General features: G+C 40.1%; 2 protein-coding genes across 2 annotated transcripts in view; one reads left to right on the top strand and one right to left on the bottom strand.

Annotated features, from left to right (window-relative positions):
- Positions 1-8266, top strand: part of LOC106804749 (mannosyl-oligosaccharide glucosidase-like) — a 19242-nt gene extending 10976 nt beyond the window's left edge. Inside the window, exons 2-7 of the mRNA XM_014806073.1 lie at positions 2631-2785; positions 3117-3259; positions 3437-3556; positions 3998-4175; positions 4582-4888; positions 5516-8266. Coding sequence (XP_014661559.1) covers positions 2639-2785; positions 3117-3259; positions 3437-3556; positions 3998-4175; positions 4582-4888; positions 5516-7128 — 2508 coding nt within the window. The 5' untranslated portion in view covers positions 2631-2638 and the 3' untranslated portion in view covers positions 7129-8266. The remainder of the gene's footprint in view (positions 1-2630; positions 2786-3116; positions 3260-3436; positions 3557-3997; positions 4176-4581; positions 4889-5515) is intronic.
- Positions 8267-9125: 859 nt separating this feature from the next.
- LOC106804744 (alpha-centractin) lies at positions 9126-18100 on the bottom strand (the record flags this gene model as incomplete). Its single annotated transcript, XM_014806068.1, is given in 9 exon segments — positions 9126-12377; positions 13339-13400; positions 14075-14249; positions 16135-16227; positions 16526-16742; positions 17164-17288; positions 17478-17603; positions 17726-17801; positions 18036-18100. Coding segments are annotated over 9 exon segments (1083 nt in total), but the record flags the coding sequence as incomplete, so codon positions are not given.
- Positions 18101-18797: the final 697 nt, after the last annotated feature.

Genomic DNA, 18797 nt, shown 5'->3' with positions numbered 1-18797 from the left:
CCAAAAAATGCCAAATTTTGGGTATAATTTTGGCCCCTTAACCCCCTTAGCAGCATAAAACTGCCTCAAATACATTGCTACATATCTATTTCATTGAAATACATTGATATAACCATCAATTATAAAATATAATGGGGCTGATTTCATAAAATAATCAAGTAACTGAAAATGTCATTTTTTCAGATTTTACCGTAAAAAAGGGGTTAATTCGGCATGTTGGCCAAGGTTGCTGCAACTACAACATGGCTTTTCATAAACTAGGGATCCAGACGGTTAAAATGAGACCATTCCCAGCTTGTTATACCTCCGGTAGGGGTATCTCCTTAAATAGAGCCCTTTTTCGGCTTCGGCCGCTACACTAATATGCCGGACCGTACCTCGCCTACTCCACTAATGAGTCTAGGGAGTCGCCTACGCCCACTCCCTAACCCTAACCCTAACTCTAACCCTAACCATATCAGATAGTTACCAGGGTACCCTCCAATAGTACCCTGGGAGACATAGACCCTATGAGCACTAGTAGTACTACTACTCAACTGCACTGGCTAATAATACTCACAATTAGGCTTAGGCTTACGGCTTGGCCTAGGCAAATTGAATGTGAGTGCTTTCGTTGGTAGTTATCTTATACCCCAGGCCAGTATCTTATTCCCCATTTGGCTATACCCATACAGACTGCAAAATTTGATCTCACATCCAACGAGTCCAAACCAGGCCAGGCAATGAAATCGCCGACACTGCGTACAAACACAAAATACCCATCCGGGCTCAATTACTGATTTAGCAATAACAGCATGGGTAGGCTATGCATGTTCAACTTGGCAATAGCCATTACGTCATGCAGCAGACAGCAATGATGGAAAAACAACACCACCGCCAATAGCATTAAATATTAAAATTTATATTGAGCAGTTGTAATAGTAAAAGAAGAAGAATATTTACACTGAGGCCAAAACAAAATGTAGGTGTGGTTACGGTTTCCCGACCGACCCTATTTATTCCCAGCGACCCTAAACATTTTATTGTCAATTTTCTTTAAAGTAAAAAAAAAATTTAAAATAAAATGAATTGGACATTTCCTGCTTCAAAAGGCACAACGCACATCCTTCGGACATGGTTCGTAAATAAAATATTTCAAGAAAATAAAATGTTTTCCCTACCTAACTACCCTATTTTTTTCGGCATGTAACGGTAACCACACATATTTTGTTTTGGCCTAATAGCAGGAGACCGAATATATACCAAAAGCTACACCCAGCTTAAAATTGAATCTGGGTATCTAATTATGATCCAGTACAGCCATTTTATCAGCAGTAGAAGTATAAACATGCACGTTCCATACCTTCTGGATAGATTCTTCTAGCCAAATTGTAATCAGACTTTACCTAGTCGTTGTCCCAGCTACTATATCTATTTGTAGTAAGCTACTACAGCTACTACCGCTTTTTGAGAGGTGTGGTGCGGGAAATTTCGTCATCATTTAAAGAGCAATAATTATCTAGAATTTAATATTAGATTATGATGCTTATTGCATAAGAAATAACACATGTATGCATGTACTTTAGGCTGTGCCCTATTCTGATACATTGATTTATAGAAAAGTCGTGTTGGGCACTTTATGTTCTCCTAATAAACAGGGGGAAAAACAGGAACATAAACATATAATATCAATTAAAGCACATTGGAAAATTTATGGGATTATGCAAATTGGCTTTAACGTTTGAAGGCATTTTGGACCTGACATACCCTAACATGCCTAAAGGCATGTGGAGAACCCTGTTATAGATCTATGTGCATGTATAGTCATCGGTGAATCGCTGAGTTTTTAAAACATTTGGAATTATTTCAACTTTCTAGTGAATATTGAACCAGGAAAATTTGCATGTATGATAATTTAGATCTTATTAAACTGAGATTGTACAGTAGACCTACAGTTGTTCTGTTCTGGCACAGGGTTATTCCAGGCGTTACTTGCTAACATTTAAAGAGATCCTTTACTCTAGGTTCTAGGGTTATTTTCAGTGAATTTAGGTTAAAATTACGCTACATAAAAAGTTTCATGGTTCAATCACTATTAGAAATATTTTTTTTTTAAGTTTTAAAACTAACGACTACAGTTTGATTACAACAACGGTGGCGCCACTCAAAGCGCACGATCTGAAAAGTTGCGCAAAACGACTTCAGCCAAGGGCTACAGACCGAGGGTGTTTCTTATTTATTAATTTAAAAGCAAAAGGATTGTAATATCTTATAAACGACATATAGTTTCAGTTATATTATGGATAAATTTGTCCTAAAAAACATCGTTCAGTTAAATATCATTTAGGTGTAAATATAATTGCACTTTTGTGATTAGCCCTCGGTCTGTATCGTGCAAAATATATTGGGAAATGCGCAACTTTTTCAGGGTGGCAGGACGGTCGCGGGTGTCAATGGCGCCGTTCAAATTTCGTAGCGTTGATGTATAATTAATTATAACAATTGAATTAGGTGTCTGGTAACAAGTACGTGTGGGTATAGACAATTTGTTATACAGTAAGTACAGTTGTATGCAGTAAAATCCCAGAGTCTAGTATCCCTTTAATTCTGATAATACGCGATTTATTGTTGGGGAGAAATTTTGTTAACAGGCACAAAAATGGCACAAAAGAAAACCATGGCCGGTGAAAAGAGAGCTCGAAAAATTCAAGAAGAATCCCAAGGAAAAGGTGTGCACAGAAAACCAGTGAAACTACACAAAGTTGATACACGAGATCACGACGACTCAGTGTTCCTGTCACGTAAGGTGTGTGACACCATATGTTTCGAAATCATGTCTACATTATGTTTTTGTCTCAATGTTTCTATGATGCATAATGCAATTATGCATGTTTTAGTCACCTGGGTGCACTATTGCTTTATTTGTCTTGGCTGTGTCCTGCTTACAACCTGTACTACAGTCTAAGCCATCTGATATAAGTGTCATTCAATATGTGAAAATGATACATAATACAATGTCCACTCCATCGATTCATAACAATAAAAAAATACATGCGAAGCATGCCAGCTTGTAATAGGCTTTATTAGTTGTAAATTAATTAAAATTTGAAGTTTTGTTTAAATATGATCGCTTGCAGGTGATTGCGCAGCTGTCTTTCATCGCTGTGCTGGTAGGCATTGCTGCCTTCAGTGTGTACGATGTTCATCGGCAATCTCGAGTGATAACGAGGTTGTCTTCGCCAACAGTAATCACACAAAATGCCAGCTCTTCCCCAGCAAGGTGATGTATGGTATCCTAATAACAGACAACACACGTACATGTACGCAAAATATCCTGCTATTCCCATGAAACGGGTCGGAACTGTATAGGATGGATAATTGGGTCGAGGGCATACCGTATATATGGTATGATGTATTGAATGAATTTATAATTACACTAAGCTGTTTGATGTTACAGGTTTTGGGGAACGTACCGACCACAGGCTTATTTTGGCCTGAAGACTAGAAGTCCACAAAGTCCAGTTGTTGGTTTGATGTGGTTCACACAGTTTAAATCTGCTGAGGAGTTTGCCATAAGGTAGTAATTTACTAAAGTATTTATCACAATGAATAAAAAAAATATTGATGAGATTGATTTTTTTGCTAGAATGTTAAATTATCCAGGACTGTCGATATTAGATATCTTTTTTGCTGATTTTATGCATAGTGGTTGTAGATGTGTAACCAACCTCATATATTTGTGTTCTGAGAAGGATCTTGATTACGATGCTTACTCATTAATAATAATCATAGTGTTGGTGTCATCTGTTGCAATTTTTAACAATAGTTTTGAACAGATTATCCTCTCAATTATAACGATAGACTATATATACATAGACATCTTCAGTGAGATACCTGGGACATATTTGATTTAAGTGGCCAAGTGTGCCTACAAAAGATCAATTGATTTTTAAAGCCTTGTTGCTTTTTATTGTGGCATGAATAGCCAAATAATGTGTTTTGTTAATACATATTGTAGGCATTGGTGTGAGCAAGGTGACAGGCTGCCTCGCTATGGGTGGCTGGCACACGATGGTGTGAATTTTGGCGTTCAGGAAATTGTTGATGAGGATTATATACTCAAAACGTCTTTTGTGAAGCGCACTGGTGGGTCACATGGTGGTGACTGGACTGCCCGCATTGTAGCCGAACCCCATGTAAGTAACTGACATACGATGGGTAAACTGTGAGCAGAAATATAATAAAGAGTACCAAACAGCAAACAGTTGAAATAGTTGAAATCAGCAAACAGCTTTAACAGGTTTACTTATTTTACATGCCAATTTTTGTTTTGCAATATTCACTAAAAATATTAAATATAAGGATTTTATTATAATAATAATAATATTAGGATTTTAAAACTCTATGATCAGATGATTGGTGTTTATTTATGTTACCAGGTAGTGCCATTGCTTGTCCTGCATCTTTTGTTTTTGTGTTGATGGTATTTGCTTTTCAGCCATTTAACTACTATCAGAAAATTGGTCTTTGTGGAAGCTATTACTTCAGCAGCGATTGTTTTATTTCTGTTTCATTTTTAAAGTTGACATATTTGGTTAACAGTATCGAAACAGGAGAACACCTGAAGGAGAGCCCCCTCCAAAGCCAGCAACAGTGTCCCTCTTATTCTACATTGCGTTGGACAACAGTGGCTGGTTAAAGCCTAATATCGAAAGTGGCATCCTGACATCCGTAGAGGGATATACAGATGCGTTGGGCCAGTTTATGCTCAAGTTCCCAACCAACAGCAGAAACCATGAGGTTTTGTACAACTACTATTTGTCTTCTACCGAGGGCCTACATGTACTAAAAGGTGCAGTGATGCGTGGACTCAAAATGGCCCCATACAAGAAACGAAAGCAATACGTAGGTAGGTGACTAGAGATTACATAAATACATTTTGGCCTAATTAAAGTGTTCATAGTTATTCTAATACCGATATTGCGTGCATATTTGTAGACTAGAAATAGAAATATGTGAATCTATCTGCTCATACTGACAAGCAAATGGAGGCATAATAATGTTGGGCCTAGTTGATTTAGCTGATATTTCTGAGGTAATATTCTGAGTAGGAAAGCTTATCGGCTATGGAGCACCAATTGCTAACATGCACTTCTCACATATAACTGAAATTTGTATCAAGTCTGTAAGAGAGATTGCCTTGCTTAAGTCAGAACATAGAAGAACATTTAATGAGATGAGAGAAATAGATAAATTATACATACATGTATATAAAAGCCTTATAATATATAATAATTAAAATATAATCTATATAAGTATATATAAATAAATTTGTAATCTAAACTGATATTACCCATCTGATGGTTAACATGTCAATTCATATAATTGTCTAGACTATCACAGCAAATCATTACAAGTTTGTATATATTTCTGTGCATCTAATTAGCTGCTCCACGCCTAACGTTCGTTTACGAGTAACGTAAACGTCAACGTACGTATAGCAGTTTTCTGATCGGTTTCTCGTGCATTTTCACAGCGCTGGGCGGAAACGATCCGCGCGGCTCTGCCGAGCCAAACTTCATCGTGCATCAGGTGACCGTGCCGCTGCCGCACGTCATGGAGGTGACGTACACGTCGGGCGATGGCGGCGGCGGCAGCGGCGAGCGCGAGGACAGGGAGCCGCTGCTCGGCCGCACGTACGACGACGAGCTACGGCAGCATCGCGACGAGTTCGACGAGCGGTTCGAGCGCGTGTTCCGACTGCGCGAGAAGGGCTACGATGCCGAGCACGTCGACTTCGCGAAGGCCGCGCTCGGCAACCTCGTCGGCGGCATCGGCTTCTTCTACGGCTCCTCGCTCGTGCAGTCACTTGCCAACGCCGCGCCTGTGCCGTACTGGGCGGCGCCGCTCTACACGGCCGTGCCGTCGCGCTCGTTCTTCCCGCGCGGCTTCCTCTGGGACGAGGGCTTCCACAACCTGCTCGTCAGCCAGTGGGACATCGACGTGACGAAGGACGTGCTCGGACACTGGCTCGACCTGATGAACGCGGACGGCTGGATCCCGCGCGAGCAGATCCTCGGGCCGGAGGCGCGCAGCAAGGTGCCGGACGAGTTTGTCGTGCAGCGCGACACGAACGCGAACCCGCCGACGCTCTTCCTGCCGCTGCGCTACCTGCTTGACCGCGACGATGAGCGCGACTACGAGTACCTGCGGCGCGTCTACCCGCGCCTGCAGGCCTGGTACGGCTGGTTCAACGTGACGCAGCGCGGCGACGCGCCCGGCGCCTACCGCTGGCGCGGACGCAACGCGACGACGACGCACGAGCTCAACCCGAAGACGCTGACGTCGGGCATTGACGACGCGCCGCGCGCCTCGCATCCGACCGACGACGAGCGCCACGTCGACCTCCGCTGCTGGATGGCGCTAGCGTCGGGCGTCATGGCCGACGTCGCCGAGGCGATCGGCGAGCCGGCGGCGGTGTACCGGGCGGAGTATGCGTACCTCACCGACAACGAGGCCCTCGATGCGCTGCACTGGTCGGACGAGCACGCCGCGTACTGCGACTACGGCCTGCACACGGACGCCGTGAAGCTGAAGCGGCCGCGAGCGCCGCCCGCGCAGCCGGGCGCGCCGCCGCCGCCGCGCCCCGACCTGCAGCGGTCGGTCGCGCAGGAGCCGCGCCTGCAGTTCGTTAACTCGTTCGGCTACACGAGCCTGTTTCCGTTCCTGCTGCAGATCGTGCGGCCGGATTCGCCGAAGCTGGAGCGCGTGCTCGCCAGCGTGCGCAACGAGAGCCTGCTGTGGACGCGTTACGGTCTGCGCTCGCTCGCGAAGACCGCGCCGCTGTACATGAAGCGAAACACGGAGCACGACCCGCCGTACTGGCGCGGCTCGATCTGGATAAACATCAACTTTCTGGCGGTGCGCGCGCTCAACTTCTACGCGAATAGCGACGGTCCGTATCGTGACACTGCCAAGGAGATGTACACGGAGCTGCGGCGGAACTTGGTCGAGAACGTGTTCAGGGAGTATCAACTCACGGGGTACGTGTGGGAACATTACAATGACGAGACAGGGAAGGGCGAAGGCAGCCACCCGTTTACTGGCTGGTCAGCTCTGATTGTACTCATTATGGCTGACTCGTACTAGTAAAAGCGTGCCTTTTGTAAGAAAATAGCATAGTCGGATCCAAGAATTATGGTAATAAACAGGTTAAGGGGGTAACCAGAATAGTTTTAAGGTGTGACGAGCAATGTTTCTACGATTGTGAGCATGAGAAGTTTAAGGTATCGGGGAGTTCTGCTGTACAAGAGGAAGCTTTTTAGGTTGTGGTTGCATAGCTGGTCCTGGGACATGCCGTCTCTGGCTTCCTTGTATTCACATAGCGCACAATAATTATTACCAATCGTGTGCTTTCCAGAAGTACACTGGAGAAAAATGGCTAAATTACCCAACTGCATTTTGCCCTGCATTCTGCAATTTAAGGAAGGCAGCTAGCCCAAGTTTTACTTACGAAATTGCCCTGTAAGGGTGGTATGCCATAAACCTGATTATTATTAAATGCCATCTAAAACTAGATTATAGTCAGCTGTTGTCATGCTGGCGTAAAGTTTTCAACAATTCCACCACAGTCGGCACAAGTCAACATTTACAGGTCGTTTGTGTGTAACACAGCAACCTATGGGTGTAAATCTACATAACCGTACAGATATTTTGACATAGCGCGCAGCAAACTTCTCACGAAGATTCTGGTTGTCGGTGTAAAAATTGCTTACACACCGGCAGTCACGAGTGATTACATTCCGAAGCAAAATCATAACGACTAATTGCAATCATGACTAATTTCATGAATTTATGGAAGAGTTGTGTAATCTATGGTTAAAGGTATCACAAAAAATAGTGGGACAAAAATTCATGCCTTTATGCAATTTTGTATTGTTTTTTGTATTGCAGTTTGTGAAACGTTATTACTGTGTAACTTCAAAAACATCTGTCTTTCAGTTACCATTTTAACGATATTTGAGTGTATTTTCAATCTCATAGAAAAGTGTTTAGTCGATCAGGTGTGATATAGCCATTCTTTATTTCCCATCGATTACACTCCTGTGCAGATAAGATATAGTGTGTAGATCACAATAATTGGTACTCGTCTAAAGAAAAATTTGGTTATATACAATGTGTTGGTATACTAAATCTGTTTAACATTCATAAATTAATATATACATGCCTGCTTTTGTTTTGAGCACTACTGACAAAGGTAAATACATTTTTTTGATCAAATGTAAAATTGTACTAATTTTAATGAATTTTAACCACCTACAAAACTTCCTATTTGGTAAGAATTAAAGCTGAGAGGGTCTATGTCCCCCAGGGTACTGCCGGAACGTACCCTGGGTACGGTCCGGTATACCGGAACGTACCCTGGTACTATCTAATATGCCGGACCGTACCTCGCCTACTCCACTAACGAGTCTAGGGATCGAGTCGCCTATGCCTACTTCCTAACCCTAACCATATCAAATAGTTACCAGGGTACGTTCCGGCAGTACCCTGGGGGACATAGACCCTATGAGCAGAATTAAAAGGTTATGATAAATTATTGTAAAAGTAAAAACTTAAGTAATTTTAAAATTCAGTACTTACTAAAAATTCAAACTGCCTTTGGTTTTAGTGGCTCTGATTATAGACTGTCATACATCAACCTTTCACAAAACCATCAACATCTCCGTAAGTCTTTCCTCTAACCCACCTTCTGTTAGACCTTAGAGACCAGCTACAGGAGCAGGCTATAAATGGAACAGGGTAGCAATACATTTGTTATTAAAACCTGTAGCCACTAGGATATTGAATATCTATATGTATGAAAAGAAATTGTCAAAATCTGTTTGATGCAAGAGAGTTGGCAGCTGATGTGTTATGCCATGAGGCTGATAATGTTGTGGACACTGCTTTGCCATGTACCTCTAGGTATTGCCTTATATTGATCACGCGCTTAGCGTTACACAACAAAGGCAGCGTTTTTTATTGCAGGTGTACAATAATCAAAATACATAATATCAGGAGTGAATAATAACAAATTGTTTTTATTCACTCCTGATAATCTGTTTATATTTTCTATGTGTGTATTAACATTACAAAAAACAATATTTTAATATTACAATGAAGATTTATTTGCATGAGGAACACTTCCCCATGATGCTGGACTGTGACAAAGATCATTCACTAACATTTTTGATGTTCCAGTGTATTCAGCATGGAAATATGGATATACCAATACATACACACACATACATACACAACACCATGAGTACATAATAAAGAATTATTAAGAAAAATTCGCTGTTATGTACGCCTGGTAATACATATGTACGTTTAATTATACTCGACTGACACATGTAACTCACGAATGATCAGAGTTTTGTACTCTATACTATAAGCAAGTTTGGTAAGCGCCAATGGTCCAAGCTCCGGGGTTACTATTATAAATTGCCGATGATTCCACATGACCAAACGGTGGCTTGATGACGAGTGACATCATGAGATACTTGTGACAAAATTCATGAGCACGTTTTCCACAGATTCTCTGCACAATGATGTTATTGACACGATGTGATAACAACATGAAGGTACTCACGCAAAATGTGCTGGTGTGACTTTCTTATTGTCGTGTCGGAAATATAGTGGTACCTAAATTTTATCCCATAATCTGAATAATGGTGAAACATTTGAAAACAAAGGTTACTTATGCAAACAACGTACCCACGATCACTTCTTACTCTAAGGCGTTTTTACTAAGCATCTCAAGATATTTGTCAATTTGCTGGTATAATGATAATCATGTGCGTTCATAGGACAGAAAAAAACCCTTACGTAATGTACACATGAACGAAATTAAAAGAATGTGCTATATAGATGGTTGCACGCCGTATCCGTGTAGATATCTGTCACCATTTAAATCTAGATTTGAGACCGATTTGTCAGTTTGACAAATGCAGTTTCAGTCTTGACCTGAGAACCATCACATTTACCCTCAAAAATCTTTTCATGTGTACATGCGTAACATTGTCACACGAGTAATAATTACAAAATCTATAGCACAACCAGTATATGTATACGTTGCAAGGTTAAAAATAAATACAAAATTCAATTGATACTACACCAGCTTAATTACTCAAAGTATATTATAAGCAATATGTCCTCCTGTAATATTTCGGGGACAGTATTAAAATCACCCATGCAGTGTCTGTTGTACATCTTGGTTTCTTCATGATACCACACAGCAATGCAGCGTACCAGACGCAAGCACTTTCTTCCCTACGATGCTACCTAGGTTTTCAACTGAAACATTTCACAGTAGTCATTTCTATAGAATACCTTTAGAAAACTCAAAATTCAAACCCACGTGTGGTATTTCTGTACATTTTCACAATTTTAATACCCTATTAACATCGAAAAGCAAATTGTATGGAATCGGTTTCAAGTGAAGAGTCGATGTGGATAGAAAGCATTGCTTATTGTTAACGAGCATAACCATTGCTTGTGCGAGTGAGCTCAAAACAGGGTGATACCGGTACTCCATTAGGAGTGTTCCAAACTTTAATGTCATTAATGGTTAGGGTTATGTTAGGGTTAGGATTATCAATCATTAATCATTAATGATATCAAAGTTGGGAACACTCCTAATGGAGCGTAAGCCTGAAAACAGCAGGTACAATTTAGTGTGACCTTGTAAAGAGATTTTGAACAGCACTTGAAAGTGTCCAACGGTAGTGGAGTACCTGTTTTTTATATAACATCAAACTGGCCACAAATAGTGTCATGCTTCTATATTTCATCAATGCTCAACATGTCACTTACAAGCCCAATAATAATGTACTCCTGTAAATACTGAGTTGTGAAAATTACAGAGAAATGCATTTTCAAGTTTATAGGAACGAAACTTTTCATGCATACACTTTCAATGATGGGAATGCCATTTAACCTTAAAACGGGAAGAGCCTGCTAAGCATATCACCTTTCGTACCATGCATGTTAGCAACGTGTTTTCGAAAAACCACGTTTGTCCGACGCACTGTCACGGTAGCCCTCACTACAACACCAAACCAACATTACTGAATGCCCATTCCTCAACAACTGTCAATGCCTCTTCCCCACTCTTCTAATATCACTAGAGTATGACCAATCACCTATCACTGCACTTGCTGCAGTTTCCATTGCATTAGCAAATGGTGGTCCAGTGGATCGCACTACAGCTGACGCGTATGACCACGTACTATCAGATAATAGCAATTATATTAGGAGTTATAGCCCGAATGTGTTCCTGTCGCAAAGCATACATAATGTATAACCTTGCATCTTCTGGGGGGGGGGAGGCATATCATTTGGCCACTGTGCGATTTTTTCTTTACTGGGTCGTGTGGGGTTCTCATTATGGGTCGGGAGTTACACACAGCCCATTAGATTCCTAAACAGATTTTTATGCTTGATAATCTGACTGTATATACTCACAATGTACACGATATATATTTATGAGATTGCATAAATGAATATAATGCAACTGAAATATTATCAAGGGCCAATTCATATTTCAGCATTTATTCAAGTCACTGCAGCATGCATCACCAGCCTCCACCACGAAGGTATATATATATATATTCAATTATATATATGCAGGGCTACTTGTTGGTGTCTTAAAGTCAAAACTAAGACGTGGGATGCAGAAGTAATTATTTTAGACACCAATGAAAGCTACAGCCACTTCCAACCGGTATCATATGAACTTATGAATTCATACTGCATGCCTCTGACTGGCTTGTTTACATAAATGTGTTAATCAGACCAAATGACTAGGTTACGAAATATGTTTGTACTTCAATTTCTATTATTTAAATTCTTCACCAGCTAACGTAATAAACTCACCACTGTCGCTCACTCATCACATTTTATACAGGGCTACCACTAGGACTTACGATCCTCGAACAGTGGTTATTCTGCTACCCTAGCTAGCTGGCTCACTGCAACTGCTAAACGTTTTCTACAGAGCATTTCTCATGCACGCAGTGTAACCGTGTAGAAACATGCAGGAACGTACAGAAAAATTAAATAAATTGGGCTGTACACATGGGCCAACCACTCGCGACGACAGCGAGCGCATGTAGGCCGTAAATCGAGTTCATAATGACAACAGACGCGTGCACTGGGCCACCACAGTGTGTAGGATGTTATGGGAGCTTGACGCAGCCACGAGACCAACACTAGAACGTCTTGCGATGCACCGCACGCACGCCGCTCTCCTCGTACTCGCGCTTCGAGATCCACATCTTCTTGAAGGTGTCGAGGGATGCGAGGATGGAGCCGCCCAGCCATGTCGAGTACAACCGCTCTTGCGGTGCCGAGATCTGCAAGCCGCAAAAATAATTAAGCTCCCGGCACACTACACGATTTATGTCGCCCGCATCACAGCGGGTGGCAACACTGTCGGTGTTTAGCAATAAACAAATGCACACATAATACCGTACACTGATACGTTCGACACTGTAAATATTCACACACAATACTGTTTTTTTACATTGGTTTTTAAATGTATAATCGTCACATGTAATTTCACATGTAGGGGCCCTATGGTGGACAAAAGAAGTATCTCTTGAATGCTAAAGGCTGGAAATTGTTAAGATTTTACTAAATAAAGTTTAACTATTTGCTCCATACTAAAATTCTTGATGTCCAATTACTGCTTTACAATCGTTCATTATTTATCATTTTTGCTGTGTTAAAATCTAACAGCAATGTACTTGTACTATAAGTTCTAAATGTGAGATCTGAGCATTTTTAAACAATACAACTAATGTCAAATTTTGTTTAGTACTCAATAATTTAATAATTTTGTGAACAACATCCAGTTTTTGGTTTTGCTGCTTAATTAACAGCCAGTCAAAATTTACAGGAACAACAAAAATATAAACTACTTTAGCTGGTCAAATTTCTCTAACCAAAGTCTTTACCTGTAATACAGACACATACTGCATTTATGTATGCATAATGCTCTTACATGTGCCTACTGTGTGTAGGTATACTATTTATGCATTCACACATTGCTTTTACAAATTACAAATCATAATTTGATTTTAGCATCGCATTCACCTATAGTTATACTAATAACATAATGCATACTCTGAACGAAACCTTATTTTAGGAAATTCACTCCACTCAATATACATTGCTAACTTTTTGAGTGTCTACATAATTCTGGGCAGTGCTGTTTTCAGCGCAGGCAGCGCAGGCTGAAAGTGCATGTTTTCAATAAATTAACAATCTCTGCTCTGCACAGTTAAACCATCACAACTATAATGAAAGACTTACCTTTATCTTCATTTCTTTAGGGGCTAGTTTTTTTACTTCACCTAATAATCTATCACCAAAACCTGAAAGCAATAAAAAATCAAGAAAAACACTTTTGCAAACATCAATGCAACTGGCACAAACATTGTAATTCTATCCTTGGTGAAGCCAAGGATGGGAATGTAACTTTCTGCCACATATATGCTGGAGTTCACATATGTATGCTGTACCAGAACAGGACTCGGAATACCCATGTATGGTTAATTTATCACCGCATAATGACACACTTGCTGCCACGTGGACATGCCAGCTGTCACTGCAGTTGCTGTTACAGACATGCTACAGCCAAAATCACATATAATTCCCACCCAAATTAAAATAATACGTTCATTGCAGATGTGCAATATAGGAATAGGGTTGCTGAATTTTTACATGTAAACAATAGTGTAGTACGTTTCATTCTAGCATGTCTTCAATCTAACCTTTTTGTACATCATGTATGCTTGTATGTGGTTGATACACATAGGTGGAAACCTAGTGAATATTCTGCTACAAAATCGAATGTATTTTGCCAAAATATTACATGCTATGACTTCACTGCACCATATAAACAAATATGTCATGAAGTTGTGCGATATTTCAAAAAACTGTATGCACAAAAAAACAGTTGTAAATCATGCAATATCAACAACGTCGCTTTTTCTTCCGCTAGATTAATCACGCACCCTAGTCAGATTTGTTTAATCGTGCATCTTACCTTTGAAGAGCGTGGAACCACCGGAGAGTACGATGTTGAAGTAGAGCACACGTCGCAGATCCATGTCCGACTTCATCACGGCGTAGGTGAGCACCTCGTGAATCCCCTCAAACTCTTCGCCGATGAGGTCGGGCCGGAAGAGCAACTCCGGGGCTCTGAATCGTGCAGGTCCAATCTAAAACATCGATGATGTTAGGGGCGTAGTCCATCGAAGATGCGGTACGCAACATGTATGATAGGTGGCAATGTGGACACACTTACGTGGCATGGGAGAGGACGATGATATCATAAGAATAGCAGTTATGATGCTATCCTTCCAGACTGTAAAATTTCAAACCTTTTCTTAGCCTCACATTTTGTAATTCACCAGGTTACATGTTAAATAAATCCATTTATAGCATTACACTTATTTTGTAAGTTCACCGTCCATAATGAATAGAGAAGATGACTCGATGTTATCTGCGTAGGGACATGTTTATAAATACAGTTAAATTTTCAGCGGGGATAGCACATGGCAGCAGTGTGTTGAATAAACTAAATTCAATGTATTATTCAGTTTCACGTAAAATGCTAGCCTGTTCAGAACAGTTGTTCCCAGAACAGACTGTTCTAGCACTACATGCTTTGAAGTGCAATGACTAGAGGTTTATATAACATTAATGAAAGTGTCAATGACACTGTAGCTCACCTTGGGTGTGATAGAAGAGGGAGGGGGGGATATATAAAGCAAGAGTATATATGTGAGAACTCCCATTATATAGCATATCTCCAGGAGTCTATCAATAGAATTGATAGACTCCTGATATCTCCCATTATATACTCTTGATAATGATATGTGCTTAAGTTTTGATGCAAAAATAAATGTTTCAGATCTGAAAATCTGAAATCTTGACGAGAGATAGCGCTACGCCTAAATGATGGCCATTTGGGTTTTCGAATATCGTGCAAATAAAAACAATAAAATATTCCAGTCAAATTACTGTAACGAAGAATCTAAAACACGATATTATACGTATATAGGTATGATTGTAGCGTTGTTGACCAGTTAGACAAAATAAACGTAATAGGACGTAGTCATCTCTCCCATAGGAGTAACAACTGTTTTGGGGCTAGCCTTACACATTCACATACCAAAATTTAACATAATCAAATGAATTTAGATGGGCATTTTCATTTTTACCAAAAAGTGGGCGTGGTTCGAAAGTAGGTCGACTGGCGTGCTCCAAAATAGGAAGTTCAAATCTCTCCCATACGAGTAACAACTGTATTCAATTTGAAATATGTGGGTCAAACGGTTCTTGAATTATCGTTGACCGTAGGCAGACACTGAAATGCATAGTGAAATTGCCAAAATCTACCTCATTTGCATAATTTAAAAAAAATATCAAACCTGTGTGATATGTTTTGGGGCCAGTCCTTATTTATTCACATACTAGAAATGAGCAAAATCCGTTGAACCTGAATTGACTTATGGTCATTTCCATTTTTGCCAAAAAGTGGACGTGGCTCGAAAGTAGGTCGACTGGCGTGCTCCAAAATAGGACGTTCAAACCTCTCCCATAGGAGTAACAACTGCATGCAATTTGAAACATGTGGTCAAACGGTTCTTGAGTTATCGTTGACCTAGGCAGACACTGAAATGCATAGTGAAATTGCCAAAATCTACCTAATTTAAAAAAAATATCAGAACCCATGTGATATGTTTTGGGGCCAGTCCTCATTCATTCACATACCAGAAATGAGCAAAATCCATTGAACCTGAACTGACTTATGCGCCATTTCCATTTTTGCCAAAAAGTGGACGTGGCTCGAATGTAGGTCGAGACTGGCGTGCTCCAAAATAAGACGTTCAAACCTCTCCCATAGAGTAACAACTATATGCAATTTGAAACATGTGGTCAAACGGTTCTTGAGTTATCGTTGGTCGTAACCAAATGTTGACGGACGGACGGACGTACGACAGATGACACCCCATGGCAATAGCTCATATTGACGATGTCAAGGCGAGCTAAAAACGAAATTTAGTCAATGCAGGCTTTGCCAGTTACATAGATGCTCACATCTAGAGAGTTTCCATCTGGCAGGAGATATGTTGCTTTCTCTGTGTCCACAGTTTCCTCTCTCTGTGGGTTGATGGACACGTAACATGACCTCTGAAAAACATTGTAACACTGTCTTTTAACTTCATCTTACTTTAGAGTTTCATTCCTTTCACTTTACTTAACTCAGTAGAACAGATTTAGGTACTTTTAAACATATCAATTCAAGGTGTTCTTTCAGTATGACTGGCCTCCCTGACAATAATATTTACAGCACCTAACTGCCTAAAGCAGTCTGATATTTTCTATGACCACTTGTTAAATAATCAATCATAATAACCCACTACAACTGCCTGTTCTTGCAGATTTCAATTGAGTGAAACCTAAATCTGCTTCCTAACTGATACAATACCTCCTTTATAGTCCTGACTATCTCCAACTCAGCAGATGTGTGGAAGTTGTAGCCCTCTTTTCGCAGGAGCAGCCTGAGGTACCGTGTGACGTCCCGGCCAGCGATATCCGTGCGCATGATGCTGTTTGGCATAGCGAAGCCCTCATAGATAGGAACTGCGTGCGTCACTCCATCACCTGAATCAAGCACTACTCCTGTCGTACGACCGGTTGCATATCTGTAATGGTCCAGTTCAAACGTGCTACACAATTTCTGTATGAAAACGAGCAATTTCTTACAAAACTACACGTGACAACCAAGTATGGTCCTAACTCCAATTAGTTCATGTGCATGCCAGTTCAATCATGTAACAGTCTCTCAATAAGAATCAACTTAAAATATTTTCGAAACTATATGTGTTATCTGAGTTTAAAAGCATCAGTGTAACAATCTAGTTCATATATGTGTTAACATCACTAATAAATTCCAGTTTAATCCAGTTACAGCAAACAATTCTCCAACAGAGACAACAACTAATTGCAGGTTTATCTAGTTGATGAGTTTTAAATAAATCAAACCAGCAACATAGAGTGATTTACAATAGAATAGCTTCTTTGAGCTATCATAATGGGCATTGTGCATACTCTACAAGTACTCACAAACTAAGTACAGCCTGCATGGAGATGAACAAGGCTGGAACATTGAACGTTTCAAAAAAGATTTCGGCTGCCTTTTCGCGATTTTTCCTTGGATTCAGTGGTGCTTCTGTTAGTAGAACAGGATGCTGCAAAGCAAAACCAAAGAATGATGTGTAATCAATAATGTAATTTCACTATACATCAACATTCAAGCATTTATCATCATACAGTGAGGGATGAAGAGCACTAAACTGCAATATTCCATTATATCACTAATGTGTCAATAACTACCTATTCTTGCATGGGGAGAAAGATAACAGAACACATTTACTTACCTCTTCCGGAAATGTTTGTAATTGGTCTTTTGAGTAAATATATTGCCATATTCTTTCCATATCATTCCAGTCTGTTACTATACCATGTTCCATTGGGTATCTAAGGTTCAGAAGTCCTCTATGTTCCTATAAATACAGCAACATAATGAACGTTACTGAATTCCAATTGAACTTTTATGTACAAAAGCCTAATGCTTACTAGTTCTATGGAATTCTATAATTAAGTGCATAATTCGATTCATATATACCTCTGCTTTAGGTCCAATGAACATGTCCCCTTCAAGAGCCCCCGCCATCACTCGTACATGCTTCGGCCTTCCGATGCTGTAAACACATTGTTAATTTAAGGAACACTGGGAAAATTCACTGCCAATATATATATTGGCATATTATAGCCAAGACCTTGTAAGTATAGTACAAAACATTAAAGTTACGCTTAAAAAACAAGGTATTAATCATGATTGCCAATTGCTTGTTCTAATCATAATCTAATTAATACTTCTAATGATAAGGAAAAAATTAAAGTTAGTGACCTTTAGTGAACCGAAATATACTTACTAATTTGGGAAATTGATCTTTGGAATCTGATCGCCTGCAAAACCAGCTTTGATGATCCCAGAACCCTGTGAAATTACATTGTTTTAGTCTACATGTATACTTCTGACTGCACTCATGCAATTTAACACTCAGAATATGTACATCTTCTCATACCAGATATAATGGTCTGAATGAGTGTCCACAATGTGACGTTAGTTGGTATTAGCTGGTTAGACCAATTTCATATATTTACTATAAAAATCTATAAGTGCAGGCATGAGACAAAAGGCTAGTCAAAGGTTGCTAAGTTTTTTTGAGTTGGCATCTTTCTTTACATTTCAAGACATGCACTGTTTCTGCAATCTCTTTCTGGTTTACGCATATTTAACGGACATGACAGCAAGTTTGCCTAAAACCACATTTGTGTAAAAACTCTTGACAATAGAGACTGTACTGTTGGTAAAACATGAGAGTCAGCAACTTTCCACAGAAAACGTGATATATTGCACATTGCAATCAACCCATTCACTTTACTGACTTACTTTTCTTTACATACATCCAACTTACTTTAGGACACTTGAACCATGTTGAAGTCAGAATAGGGTATAGTTAGTGTTAAAGATTAGGGTTTGGAATATTGTGATAACGTATAATGATAATGATAGCAAGTATGTACAGAGGTCCTACGATTGAGCCACAACTATAAAATTATAAATGCAATGCAAACACTCACAAACTTACACACCCTTTTTAAGGCTCTTATTATGTCGCTATCTTAACATT

This window comes from Priapulus caudatus, unplaced genomic scaffold (genome assembly GCF_000485595.1).
Source record: "Priapulus caudatus unplaced genomic scaffold, Priapulus_caudatus-5.0.1 Scaffold85, whole genome shotgun sequence".
Taxonomy (NCBI): domain Eukaryota; kingdom Metazoa; phylum Priapulida; class Priapulimorpha; order Priapulimorphida; family Priapulidae; genus Priapulus; species Priapulus caudatus.
The sequence above is the reverse complement of the archived record's forward strand: the minus strand, read 5'-3'. Positions and strand labels throughout refer to the sequence as shown.